We start from the raw sequence: 23,048 nt of genomic DNA, 5'->3' as shown, positions 1-23,048 counted from the left end.
CTCTATCTCTCTGCTTTCACCTGTAGGATATATCTAAGTATCACAACCTGACAAGTATATGATAAACTCCACTTGCCTGTATCCAATAAATAACATTTCCACTTGGCCTAGCTGTTCAAGAGATTCTTTGTACACATCTCTAGCTTGGTCCAATCCATGGCCAGGCCTTGAAGCCATTGTTTTGTTAATACGGCTTTGCCAAAGACCATACTAACTTGATAGCATTGAAAAATGAGTGATATGGGAGGACGTTGTAGGACAATATGGCCTTCTTGCATAGCATCTCATCAACAATATACCAAATCTCAGATTTTCTAGTTTTTTTACAAAAACTGTTTTACAACTGAAGCAACTAGGCGAGCTAATGCAGGTAATATATTTGCAAATAAAGTTTGGACTGAGAAGCACTAGAAAATGATGCCCTTTCATTAGGCCTACCTTCTGTCTCACTATTTATATTGACAGCACAATTAACACTGACATTCACCTTACTGTGTCTGTTTCCATGAAATTTTCGCTTTTTCTTCGCTCCACATCGGCTTTTAGAACCCATTTTACACACACAAAGAAACAAACTCTTTAGTCATAATGTGAAAGACCACTTGGCCACAAGGAAGCTGACATATTTATGTCTGTTCCCTGGCAATGAAATAAGTGTTTGGAATATTCAAGTATTGCCATCTGTTGGTCAGAACTATGAACTATATACTCAGGAGGCATGCCACACCAAAGAGGTAAATTTGAATAAGAAAATCTGACAAGATATTTACATGTAAGCAGGACACTGCAGGTACGCCCCTCATCACGCGCATGGGGCTATTTAAATCTTATTTTCGGATACGGTACTTACAGTTGTAATATATGTACAAATTATGTCACATTTTGAAGTAGACTTCAAGCTTTCATTTCCAATGAAAAAACTAAAATGGCATTTTTGGGCAAAAAAAGTGATTTTGAACGTTAATACAGACCTTAAAAGAAAGAAAAAAGCAGAGAAATGTTGTTATGCATACATGAAAGTACAACATCATTACCTAAACTTAGGTTTAGATGCTACTATACCTCTTTCAGCGATTTCAATTCATATGACACAACCTCTGAAACTCTCATCTTTTGCTGCATGTTCTGACGAAGACACTCCATTCTGCCTCACCCATGACTATAAATTAAAGGAAAAATTGAAATTAAATTCTGTAAAATCATTAAATATCATTCAGTAGGAAAAGATATTCAATCTAGTATAATTACCACTAATTGAGCCTTCCTCCATTTCATTGTCGGTGACGCTCCACAAGCTTAATGATATGGTGCATTATCCCTCATATTAACATAGGGTCTAAATAACTTAATCCTACGATTAATTTTGTTTCCACCCATATTAGAGATTTCTCACTGTTCATAGCATCGTGATTGATTTCTTTTCAAATTTGTGGCAAATATCAAATCAGCATCTGTAAAAATTTTGAGTTTCAGCATACTAAAAGAGTGAGACCACCTTCTTCAGGGATATTAATAGGCAAAAAATGTCTGATTTTAAGTGAAGACAAGTACAATGCAGCAGTCACCTGGTGATGAATTCAGTGAATTACTACTTACACTACTCTATACTAAAATCTGTCATGAATGTACTATCTGCACACTTTTTAGCGATAGATTTACACCCTAGTGCTGAATCGGTCGACTTTGGTTACCTTTCAAGATTCGTATTGGCAACCTATGAAACACAAACTAAGAATCGCTTATCATCACTGTGTGACATCTCGCTTACACTTTACATACTCATACTGTTGTTGTTTACACAGCAAAGCCAAACTATAGAATTCATGCTAGGAACACGTTTCGCATTGGGAAATATTATATAGTGTTATATATTGTGTGTGTGTGTGACACAGTTGTTGGCGTTAAGATAATAAAGGTTTAGAAAATTCATATTGATCGATCATATTATCGATTCAATTCAGATTTCATTTCCATTCAGTTGGTAGTATTTACTGGAACCGGCAGTGCTCCCTTCTTACTCCTCTCCAAGTACAAAAATCTATCACTAAAACGTGCACGTACAGTACTTCCATTGGTATATCTAGACTAAAAGTCTAGACAATACAAGTCCAAGATCACTTGTATTTATGATATAACTATAAACACTAATTTTAATACCTTAGAACAAAATGTAACTGCTATGAACCCTAAAACTATTTCAAGCACTAAGAAATAAGATTAGAAGGTGTCCAACAGTCAGCTATACACTGATTCAGGTGGAGATTGTCAATACAGAACAAACCTAATAAATAGGCCTACAGTACTGTACAGACGTGCACATTAATGGTGTCCCGACATAAACAATCAACACTGCCAGTACTGAAAAGAAGGGAGGAGAGTGAAGGGTAGTGTTGAAGGCCAATCCAGTACAACACATGGGGGAAGGAAGTGAAGGGGTAGTGTCGAAGGCACAATGACTCACCTTCTCGCTTAACGCATTGCTGCACGGACTGCATGCAGACAGCCCGCTACAAGACTTCGTTGTGATCAAAATGGGCACAGTGGCGAATGTATTGAAGTACAGCATTAGGTTACCTACTCGTCCGGCCCCGCGATGTACGGGGCAACGTGTCCGGCCGCCCCGGGTTCGATTCCCGGCCGTGTTAGGGGGTTTTAATTGTAAATGATTATATCCCTGGCCTGGGGACTGCGTGTTTGTGTCATCCTTAACGTTTCTCACATTCGACACTCAACACTTCCGCGGTTCCAATTATGTGCAGGTTCATATATTGTGCAAGTAGGGGCAAAAGAACTCTATAGGTCGATGCCCCGAACAAATAGCATTTTAACATTAAAAAATTAAAAAGTAATTACTCTGATAATTACAGTATTAAGAGGTAAAGGAGGTTTTTAACCGAAAAGTATTTTATACTAGTTAGGAATATTTTGTAGCTGCGTTATATCGGGTCTACCAATCCTTCTTCACCTCGTTCTTGCCATATTTCTATCCATCTCCAAACTGTCTTAAGACTGCATGGTATTGCTTGTGCTATTGCTTGGGGGACCATGTGAGCCTCCCACATGCCAATAATTCGGCCTGTGTATTCAGCACTACCTGTTCACTCCCTTCCCCTCCTTTTCAGTACTGGAGTGGCCTTCAACACTATCCCTTTACTCTCTCCCCTCCTTTTCAGTACTGGAGTGGGGCAGTGTTGATTATGTCGGGACACCATTGTGTGTGCGTGTACAAGTAATTTGCTGATACCACTATCCAGTAATATGTGAAAATACACTGGAGAAGTTTTAATTGAAGTGCCTCTCTAAAGTTAATCGTTGGCCTAAAGTGAGTATCTATAGGTCTTTTTAATAACCAACAGACCCCTTAACAGTGGAGAAGTAAAAGTCAAGAACCAGTGATAGAACCCAGTGAAGCGGTAAGTTAAAATGCCACTTCCTATATCGTGCCAGTCTATTTCAATCGATCAATCAATCACCACTGATCTGAATTTAGGACAGTCGATCAGGTGGCAGATGTTACCTAGTCTTTTCATATGGGCTATGGTCCATCTTTTTAGTGTGGTGGAAACTTACGTGACCGGGCGAGTTGGCCATGCGGTTAGGAGCGCGCAGCTGTGAACTTGCATCCGGGAGATAGTGGGTTTGAACCCTACTGTTGGCAGCCCTGAAGATAGTTTTCCGTGGTTTCCCATTTTAACATCAGGCTTTAATTAAGGCCATGGCCGCTTCCTTCCAACTCCTGATCCCTTCCTATCCCATCGTCGCCGTAAGACCTATCTGAGTCGGTGCGACGTAAAACCACTAGGAAAAAAAAAAAGAAAAAAACTTACGTGGTGGTCATTCCCAATTCTTGTGTTATAACTGTGGACCTCACTGTTCACTGTTACTTATAGTTAATGTTTTGGTGTGCTTGATAAACAGAATAGAAATTTGAAATGAAATCACAGTGTAATAATACACATGAGCAAATATACTACATAAATATATATTCCGTAAGTCGCTAAGAATACACAAAGGCTAAGTCTGCAAACCGTATCAAAGTCAAGACAAGACATGTTTAGGTTAGGTTAGATTCATAACAAAATATTTTTCCTTATCAACTGATTCTCACTGTCAGAAACTTGTCATAGAAACAAGATTAAAATTATCACTTACCCAAATTAATTATGAAACTCTTGTCATAAGGTCCGTATCACTACGAGTGATAACTTCATCGTAGTCTTCCCTTTTCAATACCTCGTAGCAATGGCTGAATTGATTTTTGTAAGTAAGGTAACATTGCTTTCCTCTTCAGGAGAGTTTTCTTTTCTTGCTTCTTAGACATCCTAAATGAATTCTATACATAAATATAAGATGAAGTAACACCAACATTAATAAAATGCTGCTTTCGTCATTACACACAAACTACGTTATTAAATGCATTATTCGAACATGCCACAATTCTGCTTACCTGGTATTAGCCAAACAGATTTACAATCCCACAGAAAAAGAAAATATGCTTTAATTATATCTGCAAATGTAAGACTAGTGACTTTAACAATACTGGAGTGGCAATACCTAATTCTGGCAATTCACAAAATAAATTGACTGTATAGTGCCATTGTGCCAGATTAACAGTAACTGTAAGATGTATCGGCAAGTAGGGCCCCTAAACTGTATGGTTAGCGACACTGAATCGAACCCAACGGTAGGAAATATAACTATAAAACACTACCTTCATCATTAATAGGGGAGAAAGAGTAAGGTTGTACCCTTAGTGTATAGGGTTACGTGCTCAGGAGTATACTACTGGGGTGAGCAATATCTAATGATGTCAGTGTCTCTATTGGATGCTTCAGCTTACCCATCTTCAGCAAGGAGTATGATATTCAGACTATTGAAGTAGTTTTGGTATTTGTTTTGTTGTTGGAGATTCTAGGGCACTCAAACTAGTCTTTATAGCATGTTAGTGTGGGCTACCCTGAATCCATAGACCCGCTAATACTGCCCAAGGCAACAGTGCATTGTCCGTCACATGGGGTTAAAAATTTCCTTATGTTCTCCATGCTTCAGCTGAAGATGGTTTTGAGGGGATCAGGTGTCTTTCACCCACATTATGTTACAACTGAGGTTGTGAGCTCCATAGGTTTGATAACAGGGTCTGCTTCCTTTCACTGCCTTCCCAGGACGTGGAAACCAGTCTTCCCCAATGTGGTTCTTATGCCTTCCTTGCCATTGAGATGCTGCCAAACATTCTCTTCTGCCTTGGAAGCTGGTAACAGATTTTCACCCTGTACCCTTTTTTAAATGAGGTTTTTACTTCTCTCCATCCTCCTTTCTCACACGGACTTGGTATCTTGCGGCTGTGACATGTAATACCTGTGATTTGGCAAAATTCTGGGCAGATACTATTTGATATGTATGTCATTAAGTACCATTATGTTATGTGAAATGTATGCTTCTGATACAAATAATATTATTATTATTTTGCGGTGTTGGTCTCGAACAGCCAGTGATTAGCATGACTGGATCTGTACCAAACAGAGTAGACCAAAAGAGGCCATTCCAAAATTTTGAAGAGGGTTAGGGTTTTAGGCTTATGGCAGAATTAAGAAAAAATTTCAGTAGGTAATATACCATTGTTTAATTACAATTAAAACAAAATGAAAATGAAACGATGAGAAAGTTGACTACATACTTTTAAAAATAAAATCTCCATCACAGAGAACCTTGAGGGATGTTTCTAAACACAGCAGAACAAAGGACAGAAAAGTATTAAACATTTAGATGATAATAATAATAATAATAATAATAATAATAATAATAATAATATGTGTATCAGAAGCATACATTTCACATAACATAATGGTACTTAATGACATACATATCAAATAGTATCTGCCCAGAATTTTGCCAAATCACAGGTATTACATGTCACAGCCATCAAGTCCTTCATTGTGCAGCTTGAAGGACACTTCCTACAGTTCATGAAATGGGCTGTGGTTGGTCTTCACTGCATTCTCATAGCCTGGATGTCCCAGGAAAGCCCCACTTTACCATATTAATTCTTGATCTACCAACCCCAATGCGAAACCTGTTAAACGGTTTCAAAGTAGACCAATGTTCCTCATATTCTGGAGGGAGATATTCAATTGGTAGCATCCAACCAGCAAGTTGAGGATTTCTAGTTCTCCATAATTTCAACCTTGTGGATTGAGTAGATTCATTTCGATCTTCAGCTGTGTTCAGGAAACTACTCCCAGACCTCAGTCGTCGGTGGCCAGGTTCATATCCTACATTGGGTGTGCACATGAGGCAAGTGTTTTAGTTCTCTCATTCATGGATGCAACTTCTCTTCTAATATCTGGTGGGTCGATTCCAGCCAAACAGATTCTATCTTGCGGTGTTGGTCTCGAACAGCCAGTGATTAGCATGACTGGATCTGTACCAAACAGAGCAAGCGTACTCTGCAGTGGAGTAACACAGAGCTAGGGCTGTAGTTCTCTTCGTCTTAGGATGTGTACCCCAATTGGTTCCAGATAACTTGTGAAGGATGTTGTTTCTAGCTGACACTTTCTGCTTGATGTTCATGCAGTGTTTGTAGGTGAGAGCACAATCCAATGTTACACCCAGATACTTAGGTGTAAGTCAGTGATCTAGTAGAGTATCTTCCCATACTACCTGTAATTTCCTTGACGCCTGCCTGTTCTTTAAATGGAAGGCATGTACCTGAGTTTTAGATGGGTTAGACTTCAATTGGTTTCCTCTGTAGTAGTAGGATAGTTCAGAAAGAGCCTCTGATAACTTCTGTAACCTCAAAGCAGTTTGTTTCAGTAGCAATAGCTCAATCATCTGCATATTTGAAGCTTCTGGTGCCAACTGGAAGAGGTTGGTCATTCGTATAGATATTGAAGAGCATAGGGGTGAGGAGACTGCCTTGTGGCAAACCATTCCTTTGTTGCCTCCATTGACTATTCTGTTTGTGAAATTCGATGAAGAACCTACGATTTTGGAGAAGATTGCTAATGACTTGAGTCATCTTGTAATCCTTTGTCATGTTCTATAGTTGGCGCAACAGTATGCAGTGATTAACTACTATCATATGCAACAGATAAGTCGACAAAAGCCATCCCTGTGATATTATGATTTTCGTATCCATCTTCGATATACTGTGTCAGATGGAGGACCTGTGAAGTACAACTTTTCCCCTTTTCAGAATCCTGCCTGTTCTGGGATGAGAAGTGGTTCAATGATCACTGTAGGTCTTTCAAGGATCATCCGTTCTAGGATCTTGTACAGATGACACAGCATTGAGATAGGTCTGTAATTTTTTGGATTGTTTGGCTCTCTTCCTGGTTTGAGAATTGCGATTACTCTGGCTTTTCTCCACACACTTGGTAACTTGCAGGTGTTTATTCAGTTATTGTACAGTTCTAGTAACCATTGTTTAGCAACAGGTCCAAATTGCTTAATTTGCTTAATACATATTTCACCTAGGCCAGCAGCCTTACTATTCTTACACTGATTTATTGCTCTATTCAGCTCAGATAAAGTAAAAGGTTTAGTGAGTGTGTCAGTCTCCTGCTGATAATCCCTCTCAATTCCTTCATTCTGAAGTAGACATGGATTATATGGTTCTCCATTTTGTGGAAGTTGATGACAATTTGGTTTGCTGTGACATTGGAATATGTTGTTTTATTAGGATCACTACTGAGTTGCCTTAAGTAATCGCCAAGCTTTTTGACCTTAACCACTGTGCCCGTTTTACTTCAGAAATAGAAGAAATTGCTTACTATTTCATTGTTATGATTAAAGGTGGAGGAAGCTGCTCTACGTTCAGCCAATACAGACAAGGATCAGCGGAAGGAGTTGGATCAGATGTTATCATCGCTTGGAGTGGCTCCTGTGTCAGATGTGCTCTCCAGCTTGTCGAGTCTTTCCTCCCTGACACCTGAACAGAGTAACAATGCAACACCAGAGCCCAGTTTGCAACTGAACAATTCATCTCCAATGACAAACTCCAGGTAAATAATCAATGTCCTATTGGTTTTTCTTTCCATTTAGCGCTGATCACGCTTGGAATTGGTAGCGATGACCGGAATCTGCATCAGAGTAACTTGTGAATTCTCTGCCACAAAACAGTTGCCAGCCGTAAGACTTGATTGCTGACCCAGCCACATGCCAGTATTTATGACGAATTACTGTGTTTGCTGCTGCTGTTCAAAAGGAAGTGTTGTAGGTTTCATGAAAGAAAATTTGGGAAAAGGACTGTTCTATAAATTTTTCAATTATTTGTGATGGTTATATGAAGTCTTCTAGTTACTTTAGAGTTTCAAATCTTTTGATGTACTCTTCAAAATTGTGAAAGAAGTTATTTTGGGAATTACTTTAGACTGCTGATTTCTCTTCTGAAATTTGTTTCTGTATTCTTCACAGTTCAAGTTCCAGATAGCTGAGCACCGTTCAGTTTTATTAAATAAAACTTCTGTGTTTATTTGATCCACTTGTCAGGATAGGCCTATATCATTCATACTGAATACAGTTTAATCCAGTGTATCGGTAAGAAAATATGTGACAGCATGAAACAACTGAAAATGTAAATTATATTCTAGGAACATGCTTGTTGGAATGAAACTGAAGTCAAGCAGCTGGGCTATAGAGTAGCATAATGTGAAGACCTCAGTACAAAGCAGTGGTTCACAAACAGTCTCCAGTTGAGGTTGAAGAATCTTGTCGCGGCTTCCGATAGTGGGAGTGAGCTACTTCAAGGTCAATTGCTGGGTTTCTTGCAGCTCTGCTTACTGAGTTGCCCAGTATGAAGAGCAAAATTTAAAACAGTGGTTCATAAACATGAGCATCTGAAATCTGATTCCGGTTGCCACTACCAGGTCCCAAGTGTGAAGCAACTCTTAGGTAATCTCTGTGAATGTCTAAAATCATGTGTGTACAGAGGTAACTGTAATGATATTCAAAGAACTCATAGATTCTTGAAGCGAGCAAGTTGACTGTATGGTTAGGCTCGAGTAGCTGTCATCTTGCTTTTGGGGGACGGTGGGTTAGAATCTCACCATTGCCAGCCCTGAAGATGGTTTTGTGTGGTTTCTGATTTTCACACCTGGTAAAGGCCTTTATTAAGGCCATGGCCATTACCTTCCCTTTCTCAGCCATTTCCAGTCCTTGCATCAGGGAAAACCTTGGATGTGTTAGTGTGGCGTTAAACCAATAAGAGAAGAACAAATTAATTCCTGACAATTGGTTCAATTCTTGCCACTGTTAAAGTAACTAAAAAAACTTTTCAGTTTGTCGAAAACACTAATTATAATGCATATAACGAACACTATGACCAGAATCTACATCAGTGTTCTTGACAAACTGAAAAGCTTTAAATTTACATTAAATATGTCAAAACTGGTTTCCTTTTTAACAAACTGTCAAAAGTTAGAAAGTTTTGTTTGATATAGCACTCTCAAGAGGGATAATACTGGGGCAGATAGTGAACTTGTGAGCTATTCACCCCTCCACCCTGCTGATCACTGTGGCACTGCCAGTCGTACTTCTGTTCTCAAGACAAGGGATTTAATCCTGGCTGAAATTCATGGTATTTATGGATGTTAAAAGTGCTACACCTTTGGCTCCTAGCACATCAGCCTGACAAGCTCATGAGCTATGCTTTCTCTGTAGAATAAGCACTTTTTATTATTTTTATTTTTTATAATTTGCTTTACGTCGCACCGACAGATGTTTTACGGCGACGATGGGACAGGAAAGGGCTATGAGTAGGAAGGAAGCGGCCATGGCCTTAAGGTACAGCCCCAGCATTTGCCTGGTGTTAAAATGGGAAACCACGGAAAACCATTTTCAGGGCTACCAACAGTGGGGCTCGAACCCACTATCTCCCGAATACTGGATACTGGCCGCACTTAAGCGACTGCAGCTATCGAGCTCAGTATAAGCACTTTTATGGCTAAGCTTTTACTAATACATTTTGTTGGGTATTAATTCAGGAATGATCGTATATATTATTTTCCTCTAGTTGAATATGACTAACCACATATTCACTATCATTGTTGAGAAATTCCTCTCCAAAATCACCATTTACCAAGAAATATTCAATGTCATTGTTGGGAAGAGTTGAAGATGAGCATGTACTTAAAGGTGTCATATAGGGAATAGGATGGTGAAAGATGATATACTATATTAAAGGGTAAATTATACTAATTTCCATTCCTAACACGGACACTGGAGCAGTTAACTCAAATCAAATTATTTGCGTAAATACAATAATATTTTCAGAAAACCCACCCAAACCAGCAATACCATTAGACAGGATTCAGTCTATCCCATCTCCCAAAAAAGAGCTTCATATTTCAGTATGGTACTTAGGGCCTTCAATGTTCCCTTATCGCGAGTAGATTTACAGAATGAACTAAAGGTTATCAGGTCATTAGCCAAACGGAATGGTTTCAGTATTGCTTTAATTAATAAAATCATTTATACAGTCAAACACAAACCTGTATCACACCTAATCAGAGAAATAAAAAGAAAAAATGAATTCACAACTTTCACGTTCATCTACTCCAATTAGGAAATAATGAAAGTAAGTGACATGAGAAATGATACAATAAGGCCTGGTTACATAGACATCTGACCGGAGATCAATTTAGAACCTAGTTATGAAAATGAATTGAGATTAAGACTTTGTCGCATTGTACAAAACTGAACGTGGTTTACACATGTGCAGTTCAAATGTAATTGGAGTTCAGAAAAGTGGACGTTGCAACACTGCGAAACAAATGAAATATGAAATAGCTTTGCTCGTTGGATAATACTTAAATGGTGGGATTGACTTGGCCGTGGCTGTCAACAAAAGCAATACGAAATTGCTTTGCCTCTTGGATTCAGTTGGCCTTGACTGTCGACAAATGAACGTAGTTTGCAGCATGTACTGGAATGTTTTCATATGCTTTTCTTGCAGCGAACACAGGTAAAGGAAAAATGGGTATCCGACTTCCCTGTCAACCCTTGTATTTTTTTCTGATCCCCCATGGTATTAGGTTTGCGAAGCCTTGAGTTTTTCATTTTTACGACGTTAATGGCCTTTCTTTTATTTATTTTTTTGAAGAATCGATTAGTGTTAAGAAGGGGTAATTGCCCAGTTGCACTGGGCTTGTTCGGTCTTGTATGGTTTAATATCACGTCAGGATAAAATGTTGTCACATAAAGCCCGTCGCATGTCTGTTTTTCCTTTGCGGTACCTGTTACCTACATTTTTAAATCATGAATTTGGTCATAGTGCTTTCAAGAGCACAGCAGAGCGAATACATAGCTGTTAGAAAAAGGTGAAGGAACTCTGCATGTCAGTAGTTAGCTCATGTTTCCCATGTAGCGCGAATCGAATAGGGCAATCCCCAGCTGCCAAATGAAGCCCGTTTGAATACATGATGTTTTCTCGAGAATTACTTGGATCGATTTTCGGAATAATCACAGTGCTGAACTTATAATGTTTGTAGATTTAAGGCTAGGTGTAGAAAACATTTAGTTCCATTTTAAGAACAAAGTTAATGGCATTATTTCAGAGGATATTTATGCCATTATATCTTGAACAGGCCATATGTTATTTAAGATGAAAAATTAGCTGAATAACCCTCTATATCCCACTAACCAGACATCTGTAAAACATGAATGAGATAATGTAATATCGTAAGCAATTCATAAAGGTTATGTTGTAGAATGATGTTCCACTGCATTATGAGAAGGAACATAATTCATAATATAGCGTATATACGGGCAACAACTATAGCTAAGAATGTATTATGTTAGTGTTTTGTGTATTTTCTTATGATTTATCGTAACAACACAGGTAATATTATGTTCACAATCGGCTGTTCTTGTATCTTGAATAGAAAACAACTGCTTGAACTGAGATCGAAGAGTTTAATCGGAGAAATTTCTCCAGTCAAAGTTAATCCTAGTTCAGTGCGAATTGATGTCGGATTAACGTTTATACAACAAAAATTCCGAGTTTAGCGTGAACTGAGATCAATTTCGTCTCTGATCTATGATCAAAAGGTTTATGCAACCAGCCCTAAGACTTGGTAAGTAATGATTCATTGGTAAGTCACGTTTTCAGCAGTTGTATACTCTCTTTCAGTCTACTGTAAGAGAGTAATGGTAAATCCTTTCAGTGATGACAGTAATATCATAAATTAACACTTTCTTCACGTAATCCCTAGCAGTTTGAGCGAATAAAACACTGTCGATAGTCTGTTGTCCTATAATGGTGACATGAATTTTGTAAGCCATAAAATACCTAAACTACATTATGTCATCTGGAATGCCTTTGCATGTATTAAAAATTGAAAGTTGGTGCAGTTGTAATGCTTATAAGAAATATGCACATAGCCATTGGTTTCATGAACGGAGCATGTAAGATAGAGAAATGTACGACATTATTATAAACTTAGAAGTCATTACTGGTGCTTCCAAGATTTGGTGTCTACAGACAGTAACATATTTTACAAATTTAAAAGAAGGCAGTTCTGGTTATGTCTTCTCGTTACTTTTGTCACTTTTCCTATATCATCAATTTAAATTTTAGTCTTTGTTCACAGCTATTGCTGTGACAGGCCACTAGTGTCTAATATAATCGAAAAAGAATGCTTTCCCAGAGCTTACGTGCAACACGTGTCAAGCTGACTGGCCTGTAATTATCCTCTTTAGGTTTATCTCTCTTTCTTTTGTATGCTGGGGTTATTAGAGTAAATCTCCATTTATTTGTGCAAACGGTAATCAAATAAGAATGGGATATGGTTCTGCATCCTGCACCCATAGACTTTCATATATTTCCAGAAATCTTATCAATTCCAGCTGCTTTTCTAGTTTGCAACTTTTATATCTTTTTGTAAATATTTTAATCATCATAGGTTAATTTCAGTGTTTGCTTGTATTAGTAACTACCTCTGTCTGGACATTATCCTTATGTCCATCTATCTTGACATACTGCAAACTAAATACTTCTGCCCTCTGTAAATCCTCCCATATATCTGCCCCATGTTCATTAATGATTCCTGGAATGTCCTTTCTGGAACTCTTTGTGCCTTTAAGTACCTATGAATACCCTTCCATTTTTTTGCTAAGATTCATATGACTGCTAGTTATGCTTGCTGTCATTTTATCCTTAACTGACTTCTTTGTTAATTTCTATTTCCTAGTAAGTTCCTTCAATCTCTCCTTACTTCCACAATAATTTCTAACTATTTCTTTCCAAGCTGCATGTCCTTCTCAAACTCTTTATATAGTTGGTCTTGACCAATTCCAAACTTCACTTAGGCGTGTTCTAATTAACACAGGTTAACTGGAACAACAGAAATGTAATTAAAACTAAATACTTAGATTATTGAGTGGAGTGGCCGTGCCTTTTAACACACTATGGCTATGGAGCCAAGCTCTGCATTCAGGAGACGTGTGGATTTGAATCCCACAGTCAACTGTCCTGAGAATATTTTTCTGTGGTTTTCCATTTTTATTTCCTGGCAGACTGAACTAATATTTCCTATTCGTAGTCCACAATCGATTTCTTCCACTTCCTTACCTAATTTCATTCATCATTCATTAGCTCCTCAACTGAGGTTGGTATCAGGAAGGGCATCTGGCTTTAACAACGTGAAATTTGTGAATGAACCAACATGCCAACCTCCTCTGACTCTGTTTCAAGAACTGGGACTAAGGGGTGGACATACATACATGTGGGTAGATTATTACTTTTTTCACCCCCTGTGGGAGGGGCACGCAGGCGAAGGTACACCCAAGGTCTCCCGTGCCTGTCGTAAGAGGTGACTGAAAGGGCAGACCAAGGGATGATTGTATTAGAAGTACGAAACTACTTGTGACTGTTACCATCACGCGGGGAACACTATGGGTCGTGTTTACTTGCGAGTAGTAACACTATGTTAAGTACACAATAGGTTTGTGATTAGTAGCAGCAGAGAGTGGTGCACTGTGCGTTTCCAGTACCCGTGATTAGTACCATTGTGAGAAACATCACAGGTCTGGGCGTTGCCTGCAATTAGTACCACTATATGAGAGACGCTGTGGGTCTGCGTTGCCTCTTGTTAGTACCCACTATATGAGGAACACCATGAGTTTGCGTTGGTTATGAGTGGTGCCATTATGTGAGAAACATCATAGGTCTGCGTTACCTGTGCGATGTACAATACTTGTGAGTAGTACCGTAATGTGCACAACACCATGAGTCTACGCTACCTTTCATTAGTACCACGGTGATAAGGGTACAGAGTTCTGGAAGTCAACTAGGGATGACATAAAAATGTTGGTGTTGAACTGTAGAAGTATTGTAAAGAAAGGAATAGAATTAATTTAATAGATATATATTTACCAGGTATTGCAATAGGAGTTGAATCGTGGCTGAGAAATGATGTAATGGATGCAGAAATTTTCTCACAGAACTGGAGTGTATCATAGAGATAGGATAGGAGTGGTGGGAGGGGGAGTATTCATTCTGGTGAAAGAAGAATTTGTAAGCTATGAAAAAGTTAAAGATGAGAAACATGAAATTCTAGGTGTAAGGCTCATTTCTAAAGATAATAGGCAACTTGATGTCTTTGGAGTGTACAGACCGGGAAAGGGTAGCGCTGACACAGATTCTGAATTATTTGATACGATAATCGGCTATGTGGGAAACGACATGGAAAGGAATGTGATTGTAGCGTGAGATATTAATTTACCAAATGTCAGTTGGGAAGGAAATGCGAACAACAGGAAGCATGATCAACAAATGGCAAATAAGCTAATATGGGAAGGACATCTGATTCAGAAAGTGATGGCACCAACTACAGGGAAAAATATCCTGAATGTGGCGCTGGTAAAACCAGATGAGCTGTTTTTGTCGTAGTTAAAAATAAATGTGTTAGAAAGGAAGGTCTTAAAAGTAGGACTATTAGGCAGTACCATATGGCTGACAAAGCAGGCATGAGTCAGTTTCTAAAAAGTATGATCGGTGGAAAATGGTAAATAGAAATGTAAACAGACTCTGGGATGGGTTTAAAGCAATTGTTGAGGAATGTGAAAGCAGGGTTGTACCTTTAAAGGTGGTAAGGAATGGTAAAGACCCACCTTATTATAATACAGAAATAAAGAGACTAAGGAGGAGGTGCAGATTGGAAAGAAATAGTTAGAAATGTCTGGGGAAGTAAGGAGAAATTGAAGGAACTTACCAGAAAAATTGAATCTAGCAAAGAAGACAGCTAAGGATAACATGATGGTTAACATAATTGGCAGTCATACAAATATTAGTGAAAAATGAAAGGGGATGTATAGGTATTTTAAGGCAGAAATAGGTTCCAAGAAGGACATTCCAGGAATAATTAATGAACAAGGAGAGTGTGTATGCGAGGATCTTCAAAAGGCAGAAGTATTCAGTCAGCAGTACGTATTGTTGGTTACAAGGATAATGTAGAGATAGAGGAGGAGACTAATGCTAAGGAAGTATTAAAATTTACATAATGATAACAATGACATTTACAATAAGATACAAAAGTTGAAAACTAGAAAAGCGGCTGAAATTGATAAGATTTCTGGGGATATACTAAAGACAATGGGTTGTGATATAGTACCATATCTGAAGTACTTATTTGATTATTGTTTGCTTGAAGGAATACCAAATGAATGGGGAGTTGCTATAGTAACCCCTGTGTATAAGGCAAAGGGTGAACGACATAAAGCTGAAAATTACAGGCCAGTAAGTTTGACATGCGTTGCATGTAAGCTTTGGGAAGGCATTCATTCTGATTATATTAGACATGTTTGCGAAATCAATAACTGGTTTGATAGTAGGCAGTTCAGTTTTAGGAAAGGTTATTCCACTGCAGCTCAACTTGTAGAATTCCAGCAAGATATAGCAGATATCTTGGATTCAGGAGCTCAAATGGACTGTATTGTGATTAACCTGTCTAAAGCATTTGATAGGGTGGATCATGGGAGACTACTGGCAAAAATGAGTGCAATTGGACTAGACAAATTGATTGAATGGGTGGCTATATTTCTAGAAAATGATCTCAGAGAATTAGAGTAGGCAGAGCTTTATCGGACCCTGTAATAATTAAGAGGGGAATTCCTCAAGGCAGCTTTCTTTTCTTTGTTTCTTTGTTTTCTTATATATATAAATGATATGAGTAAACAAGTGAAATCAGAGATAAGGCTTTTTGTGGATCATGTTGTTCTGTATAGAGTAATAAATAAGTTACAAGATTGTGAGCAACTGCAACGTGACCTCGATAATGTTGCGAGATGGACAGCAGGCAATGGTATGTTGATAAACGGGGTTAAAAGTCGGTTTGTGAGTTTCACAAATAGGAAAAGTCCTCTGAGTTTTAATTACTGCGTTGATGGGGTGAAAGTTCCTTTTGGGATCATTGTAAGTATCTAGGTGTTAATATAAGGAACGATCTTCATTGGGGTAATCACATAAATGGGATTGTAAATAAAGGGTACAGATCTCTGCACATGGATGTGAGGGTGTTCAGGGGTTGTAGTTGGGATATAAAGGAGAGGGCGTATAAGTTTCTGGTAGGACCCCAACTAGAGTATGGTTCCAGTGTATGGGACCCTCACCAGGATTACTTGATTCAAGAACTGGAAAAAATCCAAAGAAAAGCAGCTCAATTTGTTCTGGGTGATTTCCGACAAAAGCGTAGCGTTACAAAATTGTTGCAAAGTTTGGGCCTGGAAGAACTGAGAGAAGATGAGCTGCTTGACTAAGCGGTATGTTCTGAGCTGTCATTGGAGAGATGGCGTGGAATGACATTAGTAGATGAATAAGTTTGAGTGGTGTCTTTAAAAGTAGGAAGGATTACAATATGAAGATAAAGTTGGAATTCAAGAGGACAAATTGGGGCAAATATTCATTTATAGGAAGGGGAGTTAGGGATTGGAATAACTTACCAAGGGAGATGTTCAGTAAATTTCCAGTTTCTTTGAAATAATTTAAGAAAAGGCTAGGAAACAGATAGGAAATCTGCCACCTGAGCATTTGCCCTAAATGCGGATCAGTATTGATTGATTGATTGATGGATTGATTGAACATGACAAATACCATGGTTCTACTTTACCTGCGATAAGTACCATAATGAGTGGCCGTTGACCTGGATTTTGAACCCCTTTAGGCTACAAGCATCTTCAGCAGGATAGTGCTTTAGAAGCAGTCCCTTGGCCAGAAATACTATTGTTTATGATAATTTGTGGGCCGGATCCACTGCTTGTTTTAAATTCATATCCATTCATTCATCACATTTTTAAATTCTCGTCAGTGGATGATTTTGAACTTTTAAATTGTCACTACATTTCGTACCATTAGTGGCCGATGACCTAGATGTTAGGTCCCTTTAAACAACAATCATCATCGTTACTTTTTTTCCCATACAACCTACTATCAGAAATTAAAACTGCCCTTCAATGCTGAAATATCAAAAGTATAAGGAATATCTTCTTAAGTTGAACAATCAAATTTAAACAACACTAATGATATTCTTACACTATGTTTTAATTCATGGCATGCATTTGTAGTAGGGAAACCACAAGGGGCTGGTTTTGGTGCCTTTAGCGGTCAAGCAGTATGTATTCTGCTGTAAGATTGGCTCGTGCGCTAATGCTAAGGGAATAGTAGCACGCTGTGGTTAAGGGCAGTATCAAAGTTCAGGTATCTGAAATGAAATTTGTGAATGAACCAGAAGACCTGTAGGAATAAAATTGGAAATTAAAACAAGAATGAAGATAACCTCAAAAGGGTCTTCACTGATAAAGGGAAATGTGGGCCTGGTAGAATGAGCATGTGAAGAAAAGGAAAGGTATGAGACCAATTTTCATAGAGAAGGGGGAAAGGATAAAGAGAAAGATGCAGTTATTAGGAACTATAAGATCAGATAAAAAAATAAAAAAAGAGGATTAAAGTGGCAAGATGTTGAAAAAGAACTTGACGATTGAGGTGGTGGGTTCTTTGTGTTTCTCATTTGAAACACAAAGAATTTGCCTTGCTGTTGAATTTCTGTGCTTGAAAACACCTATCATAACAGTCACAGAAGTCAAGGAAAGTGTGATGAAAACCATTTGTTTCTCTCTATTAACTTTCATACATATTTAATAAGTCATCTTCATTTTTACTGTAGTTTTCATGTTCAGTGAACCATAAGAGATATTTTGTGATACATCAAATATTTGTGCAGCAAGCGGCGGAATACTCAGTTGAGTGTGGTGAGTGTACAGAGTACCAACATCCCCCCTCGAGAAGTTGAGACATATGCCAAACAGACACAGACGGCAACAAGTGGTCATGAGAGAGACGGTGAGTGAATGTGAGAATTCTTATACCCCTATGTAATACTTGTACATACATATAGGCTGCCCAGGACTGACGATGTAGAACCCTCAAATATAAGTAGTGCTGTGCACTGTACAAAGGGTTAGGTCTTTGTTATTAGGTTCTGTAAGGATCTGTTTAGTAGTTTGCATGGAAAGCTTGATTTTACACTAAATATGTTGTAGTTGATGAGGTTGTGTTTTTTTTTTTTTTTTTAATTTATGTTTTAGTAATAGGTTCTGCTCCTTCTCTGCTCTGTTTCCAAGGTTCTGACAAAATTAATTTGAAGTTCTTTGTATCTTAATTTTAAAAGCCTGTTTCAGTATTGAAGCACCATGGTGTGTGCTTAGGTTTCAGTTATGGAAAGTGGTTCTCAATCTGTGTAATTGGCACTTCTATGCATGCATTGTCAGCAACCTCTAACAAGAATTAGAGCTATGGGGTAACAAACAGAATAAAATTACTTATTCTAATTGTGGTATGTTGTGAAGATTTAATCTGCAGTCTCCTTGATTGATTGATTGATTGATTGATTGATTGATTGATTGATTGATTGATTGATTATGGAAATGGGGACATGTAAAAATATAAGTAGCTCAGAAAAAAATATTGGAGCATACCCATTAGTGCAGAAGAAAATGTCATATTTATATGTGTTGACTATTTAATATTAGAGGAAGTACAAACCACTGTTGCCAGGCCTCTGATTTTGTGCTTATCTACTGTGTTTAACAATCTACTAAACTGTTGCTGAAAATAAAAAACATTAAGATATTTCTCCTGTTTCTTATCCTTTCATAGCTTAACTTCAACAAACCTTCACTACTTTGTGATGGAGACTGAAGCTATCAAATGTTTGTTGTGAAAGAGATCAACCAACTTGGCGGGTTCGATCCTTGCTCAGTCCGGTGGTATTTGAAGGTGTTCAGATATGACTGCCTTGTGTTGGTAGATTTACTGACACGTAAAAGAACTCCTGTGGGACTGAATTCCGACACCTTGGCGTCTCTGAAAACCCTGCCACTTTTCTAATCCTAACAAGAATGAAAACAAACTATCTGAAAAGACATACACCGATTACTAGAAGCTGACCTTGATTATGTACCTTTTCTTTAAAGATATTACAGTGAAACCTCGTTAGTACGTTCCTCATTATATTTTACCACTTAGCAACTCATAAATTCGAAGTCCTGATTCTTATCATATTAAATCTGTAAAAAAAAAAATATCTCACTTATCGAGTCATGAATTTTTGCTATTACCGCTTAGTATGATCACATTTTTCCTAGCCCTGAAAATGTTATTTGTCATTCCTTGTGAAACAAGCTTGATTTCCAATTAATGTAAAATCCGTCAGCACGGTTGCGTGATTTTGGAAAAAGGCCATAAATTCCTGAACTTTACAGTATAAGTTGCACCTTCGGGGAGTAAGCCAGCCTCAGGGATGTTCAGTGTTGCTTGCCGGTTAGCAGCAAAATTGTTGAATAACACAGTAAGTCTATTTGTGCTTGTATTTTGCATTCCATTCAGAAGTTAGAAATGTATTTTGTGTTGTGTGGTACAGTGAAGTGTAGCGAACATTTCTCGCATGATACAGTAGCCTATATCTGGATTAGGAACATATGAACGTACCTATCGCATCATGAATTTTTGCCATTACTGCTTAGTACAATCAGATTTTTCCTAGCCCTGAAAATGTTATTTGTCATCTTTTGTGAAAGAAACTTGATTTACAACCCAGGTAAGAGCCGTCGCCACAGTTGTGTGTTTACGGAAAAAATGAGCCTATTGTGCTTGTATTTTGCAGTCCATTTATAAGTTATAAATTTATTTTGTAGAGTGGTACAGTGAAGTTTCGTCATGTGATACGGTAGCCTATATCTGGATTAGGAACATATTGGTGTGAAATTGACTAGCGTGGTGCATATTTGTCTTGTGACAGCGTAGTTATAGACATGGAAAAAGTTGTGAAATTCCTTACTAACGAAGACAACATTAAAATCTTTCAGAAATTGGACTGGCATCTGCATCTTTAAGCGCACAGAGGTCACGAATGTTGAACTCGCACCTTCGAGTTTCGGCTTGAACGCTCATTAGACTTGGTTGAAGTTTATTAAAGAACTATTTAAAATAGTTTTTACTCGAGTCCACCTTGTCAATACACCTTATAATGATAGAAAACTATTTATTTTACGATACATGTTTTGGGAAAATCATTCATTCCCTTCATCAGTGATGTCAGTTCAAGGTGTATTGACAAGACGGAGACTCAAGTAAAACTATTTTAAACAGTTCTAAGATTCAGACAAGTCAATACAGGATCAAACATAATACCTATTATGATTAAGTTTATCAACTTGGTTGAATTTTTTCAAAATGGCAGTCAGTCATTTCTCCTGATTCTTCCCAGTCACACATGATCGAGTGTAACCTCCAATTCATTGTTTTAAAAGCGTGACCAAAAATAATGCTTAATAACCCACTGCTTTGAAATAAGTCTTCTACTAACATTTGTTTTAGAAAGAATGTCGTCTTCTTTTTCTACCGCTTTTCCCACACCTGTGAGGTTGCGGGTGCGAACTGTGTCGCACATGTGTATTTGGCCCTGTTTTACAGTCAGATGCCCTTCCTGACGCCAACCCTGTATGGAGAGACGTAATCACTATTGTGTGTTTCTGTGGTAATTGGTAGTGTAGTGTGTTGTCTGAGTATGAAGAGGAAAGTATTGGGACAAACACAAACACCCAATCGCCGGGCCAGAAAAATTAATCAGAGGTGATTAAAATCCCCGACCTGGCTGGGAATTGAACCCGGGACCCTATGAACCGAAGGCCTCAATACTGACTATTCAGCCAGTGAGTCGGAAGTTTTAGAAAGAGTGTGATCTACAATAATACTTGGATATTTTTATTGGGCCCCGTGCATATGTTTTCATATTTGTTCTCGTGTTTTTCACACCTTTTAATACTTTTCGCTCATCTTTAGAAGTGGTAGATATGGTTTTCACTGTACCCACGGATACACAACGTAAAATGCCCTCATGTCAGAAACAATCTTATCTAGTGTTTCCATATCCCTGTTGGATAGTTTTTATTAGTATATTCAGTAGTAGGTTTTCTCACTTAAAACATTCATTTTTTTGTCCCCTGCAGAAACGTCTTAACGAGGTGTTACTGTATATCTTTTATTTTTCAGTATAAACTGTGTTATTGTTGTCTGATTAGTTTATAATTAACAAATATTTACATTAGGCAGCTGATTCATTAATTGAAAATTGTACTTCTGAAATATTCCTTTTTGTTCTTGTTTTAATCTGCTGCTATTATAGCTTCTAGGGTTGGCAACACAAGTGTGCACACGTTGATGAGTCGGTATGATTAGAGGAGTACAAGACAAGGAAAAACATTAACACCAAAGGATTAGGGAAAATTTCACTTCCTTTCACAGTGCAGCTTTTAGGCTCTATGTGGACACTATTATCATCAAGCCAACTTCTGTTTCTTCTCGGCCCACAGCTAGCTCATTCTTGCTTCCCTGTTTCATGTGGATGGCAGGCATCCAAACTCATTTATCTTTATAGTTAATTTTTTGGTATTTCTCCTTCATGTATGTTCTTCTCCTTTATAGCTCTTATGAATATTTGTTGCTTTGTGTTCCTTTTTCTCACATGATGTGCTGTACAGTGAATGAGAGAGTGAATGTGTTTTTAAATAATCTTTTTACGTGTATGCTTGAACATTGTGAAGTAATTTTAGTTTTAACTATCCCTTGAAATTAAACTCTTCACTTCATTACCAACAGTATTTGTAGATCAGAGTGTAATTAGCATAAATATATTGAGAACCACTACTATGTGAAGGTTTCACTGTATATATTAAGGGAAAGATTTGAATTGTCAGTTCTTAGGGAGCTTTACTGGGCAGCCTCCTTGCTATCCTTTCTACCACTGAGTATACTCACTCAACTTATGCCCTTTATTGAAACCAATAGTTATTACAAATAACTGGTCATCACTTGCAAGTTAAAATTAGAATATAATCAGTGCTTGCTTTCTTATGTTACTCCTTTTCTTCATTGTAAAATATTTTGACTCAGTTTATGCATCTTCTTGTAATTTTGTGCTTTAATGTGTGTGTACTCGGCTGCCAGCATGTTGTAATATACACAGTATGTTTATCTACCTGTTTTTCTGATTTCAAGGCTGGAGAACAATTTATGCAAAGTAGAGGAACAGATATTTTTCAGTGTTACTTAATAATGTACTGTAGTTTGAGAATTTATATTTGATTTGTATGAGTAGGTCATATTATTTATTAGCTGAATTTTATTTGGGCTTTGTGCATGTGTGTTACAAATTATTGGCTGAGGATAAATAAACCTACTTTGCTACGAACACATTGTCTCTTCTGTCTGTAGGTAACTAACATTCAGCAACCAGGTTTGATTAAGGTTTTCAATGCAAGATGTTTAGTCTTTTCCTCTTAAATGTAGGTGTTGAGATCATAGAATGTAGAACATAAATAACATATTATTCTGTTGTATCAGGAATATAAGCGCACCTTTCTGCAAAATATTAATATATTTTGCAGGTTTTGTTTATAGTCCTAGTATATTGGAAATATGTTATGTTTATTTCTGTTTTAATTAATTATAGTACTTAATTTAATATTTATTCTTTCTTACTCCTAGACCTTAATGGTAA

General features: G+C 37.7%; 1 protein-coding gene across 9 annotated transcripts in view; it reads left to right on the top strand.

Annotated features, from left to right (window-relative positions):
- The window catches only part of sw (short wing), a 207,023-nt gene that overhangs the window by 33,895 nt on the left and 150,080 nt on the right, over window positions 1-23,048 (top strand). For all 9 annotated transcript variants that reach the window (XM_067137238.2, XM_067137237.2, XM_067137242.2 and 6 more), the window contains 2 exons: window positions 7,792-8,000; window positions 18,213-18,331. In XM_067137238.2, the coding sequence (XP_066993339.1) occupies window positions 7,792-8,000; window positions 18,213-18,331 (328 nt within the window). The remainder of the gene's footprint in view (window positions 1-7,791; window positions 8,001-18,212; window positions 18,332-23,048) is intronic.

This window comes from Anabrus simplex, chromosome 1, assembly GCF_040414725.1.
Source record: "Anabrus simplex isolate iqAnaSimp1 chromosome 1, ASM4041472v1, whole genome shotgun sequence".
Classification (NCBI taxonomy): Eukaryota; Metazoa; Arthropoda; class Insecta; order Orthoptera; family Tettigoniidae; genus Anabrus; species Anabrus simplex.
The sequence above is the reverse complement of the archived record's forward strand: the minus strand, read 5'-3'. Positions and strand labels throughout refer to the sequence as shown.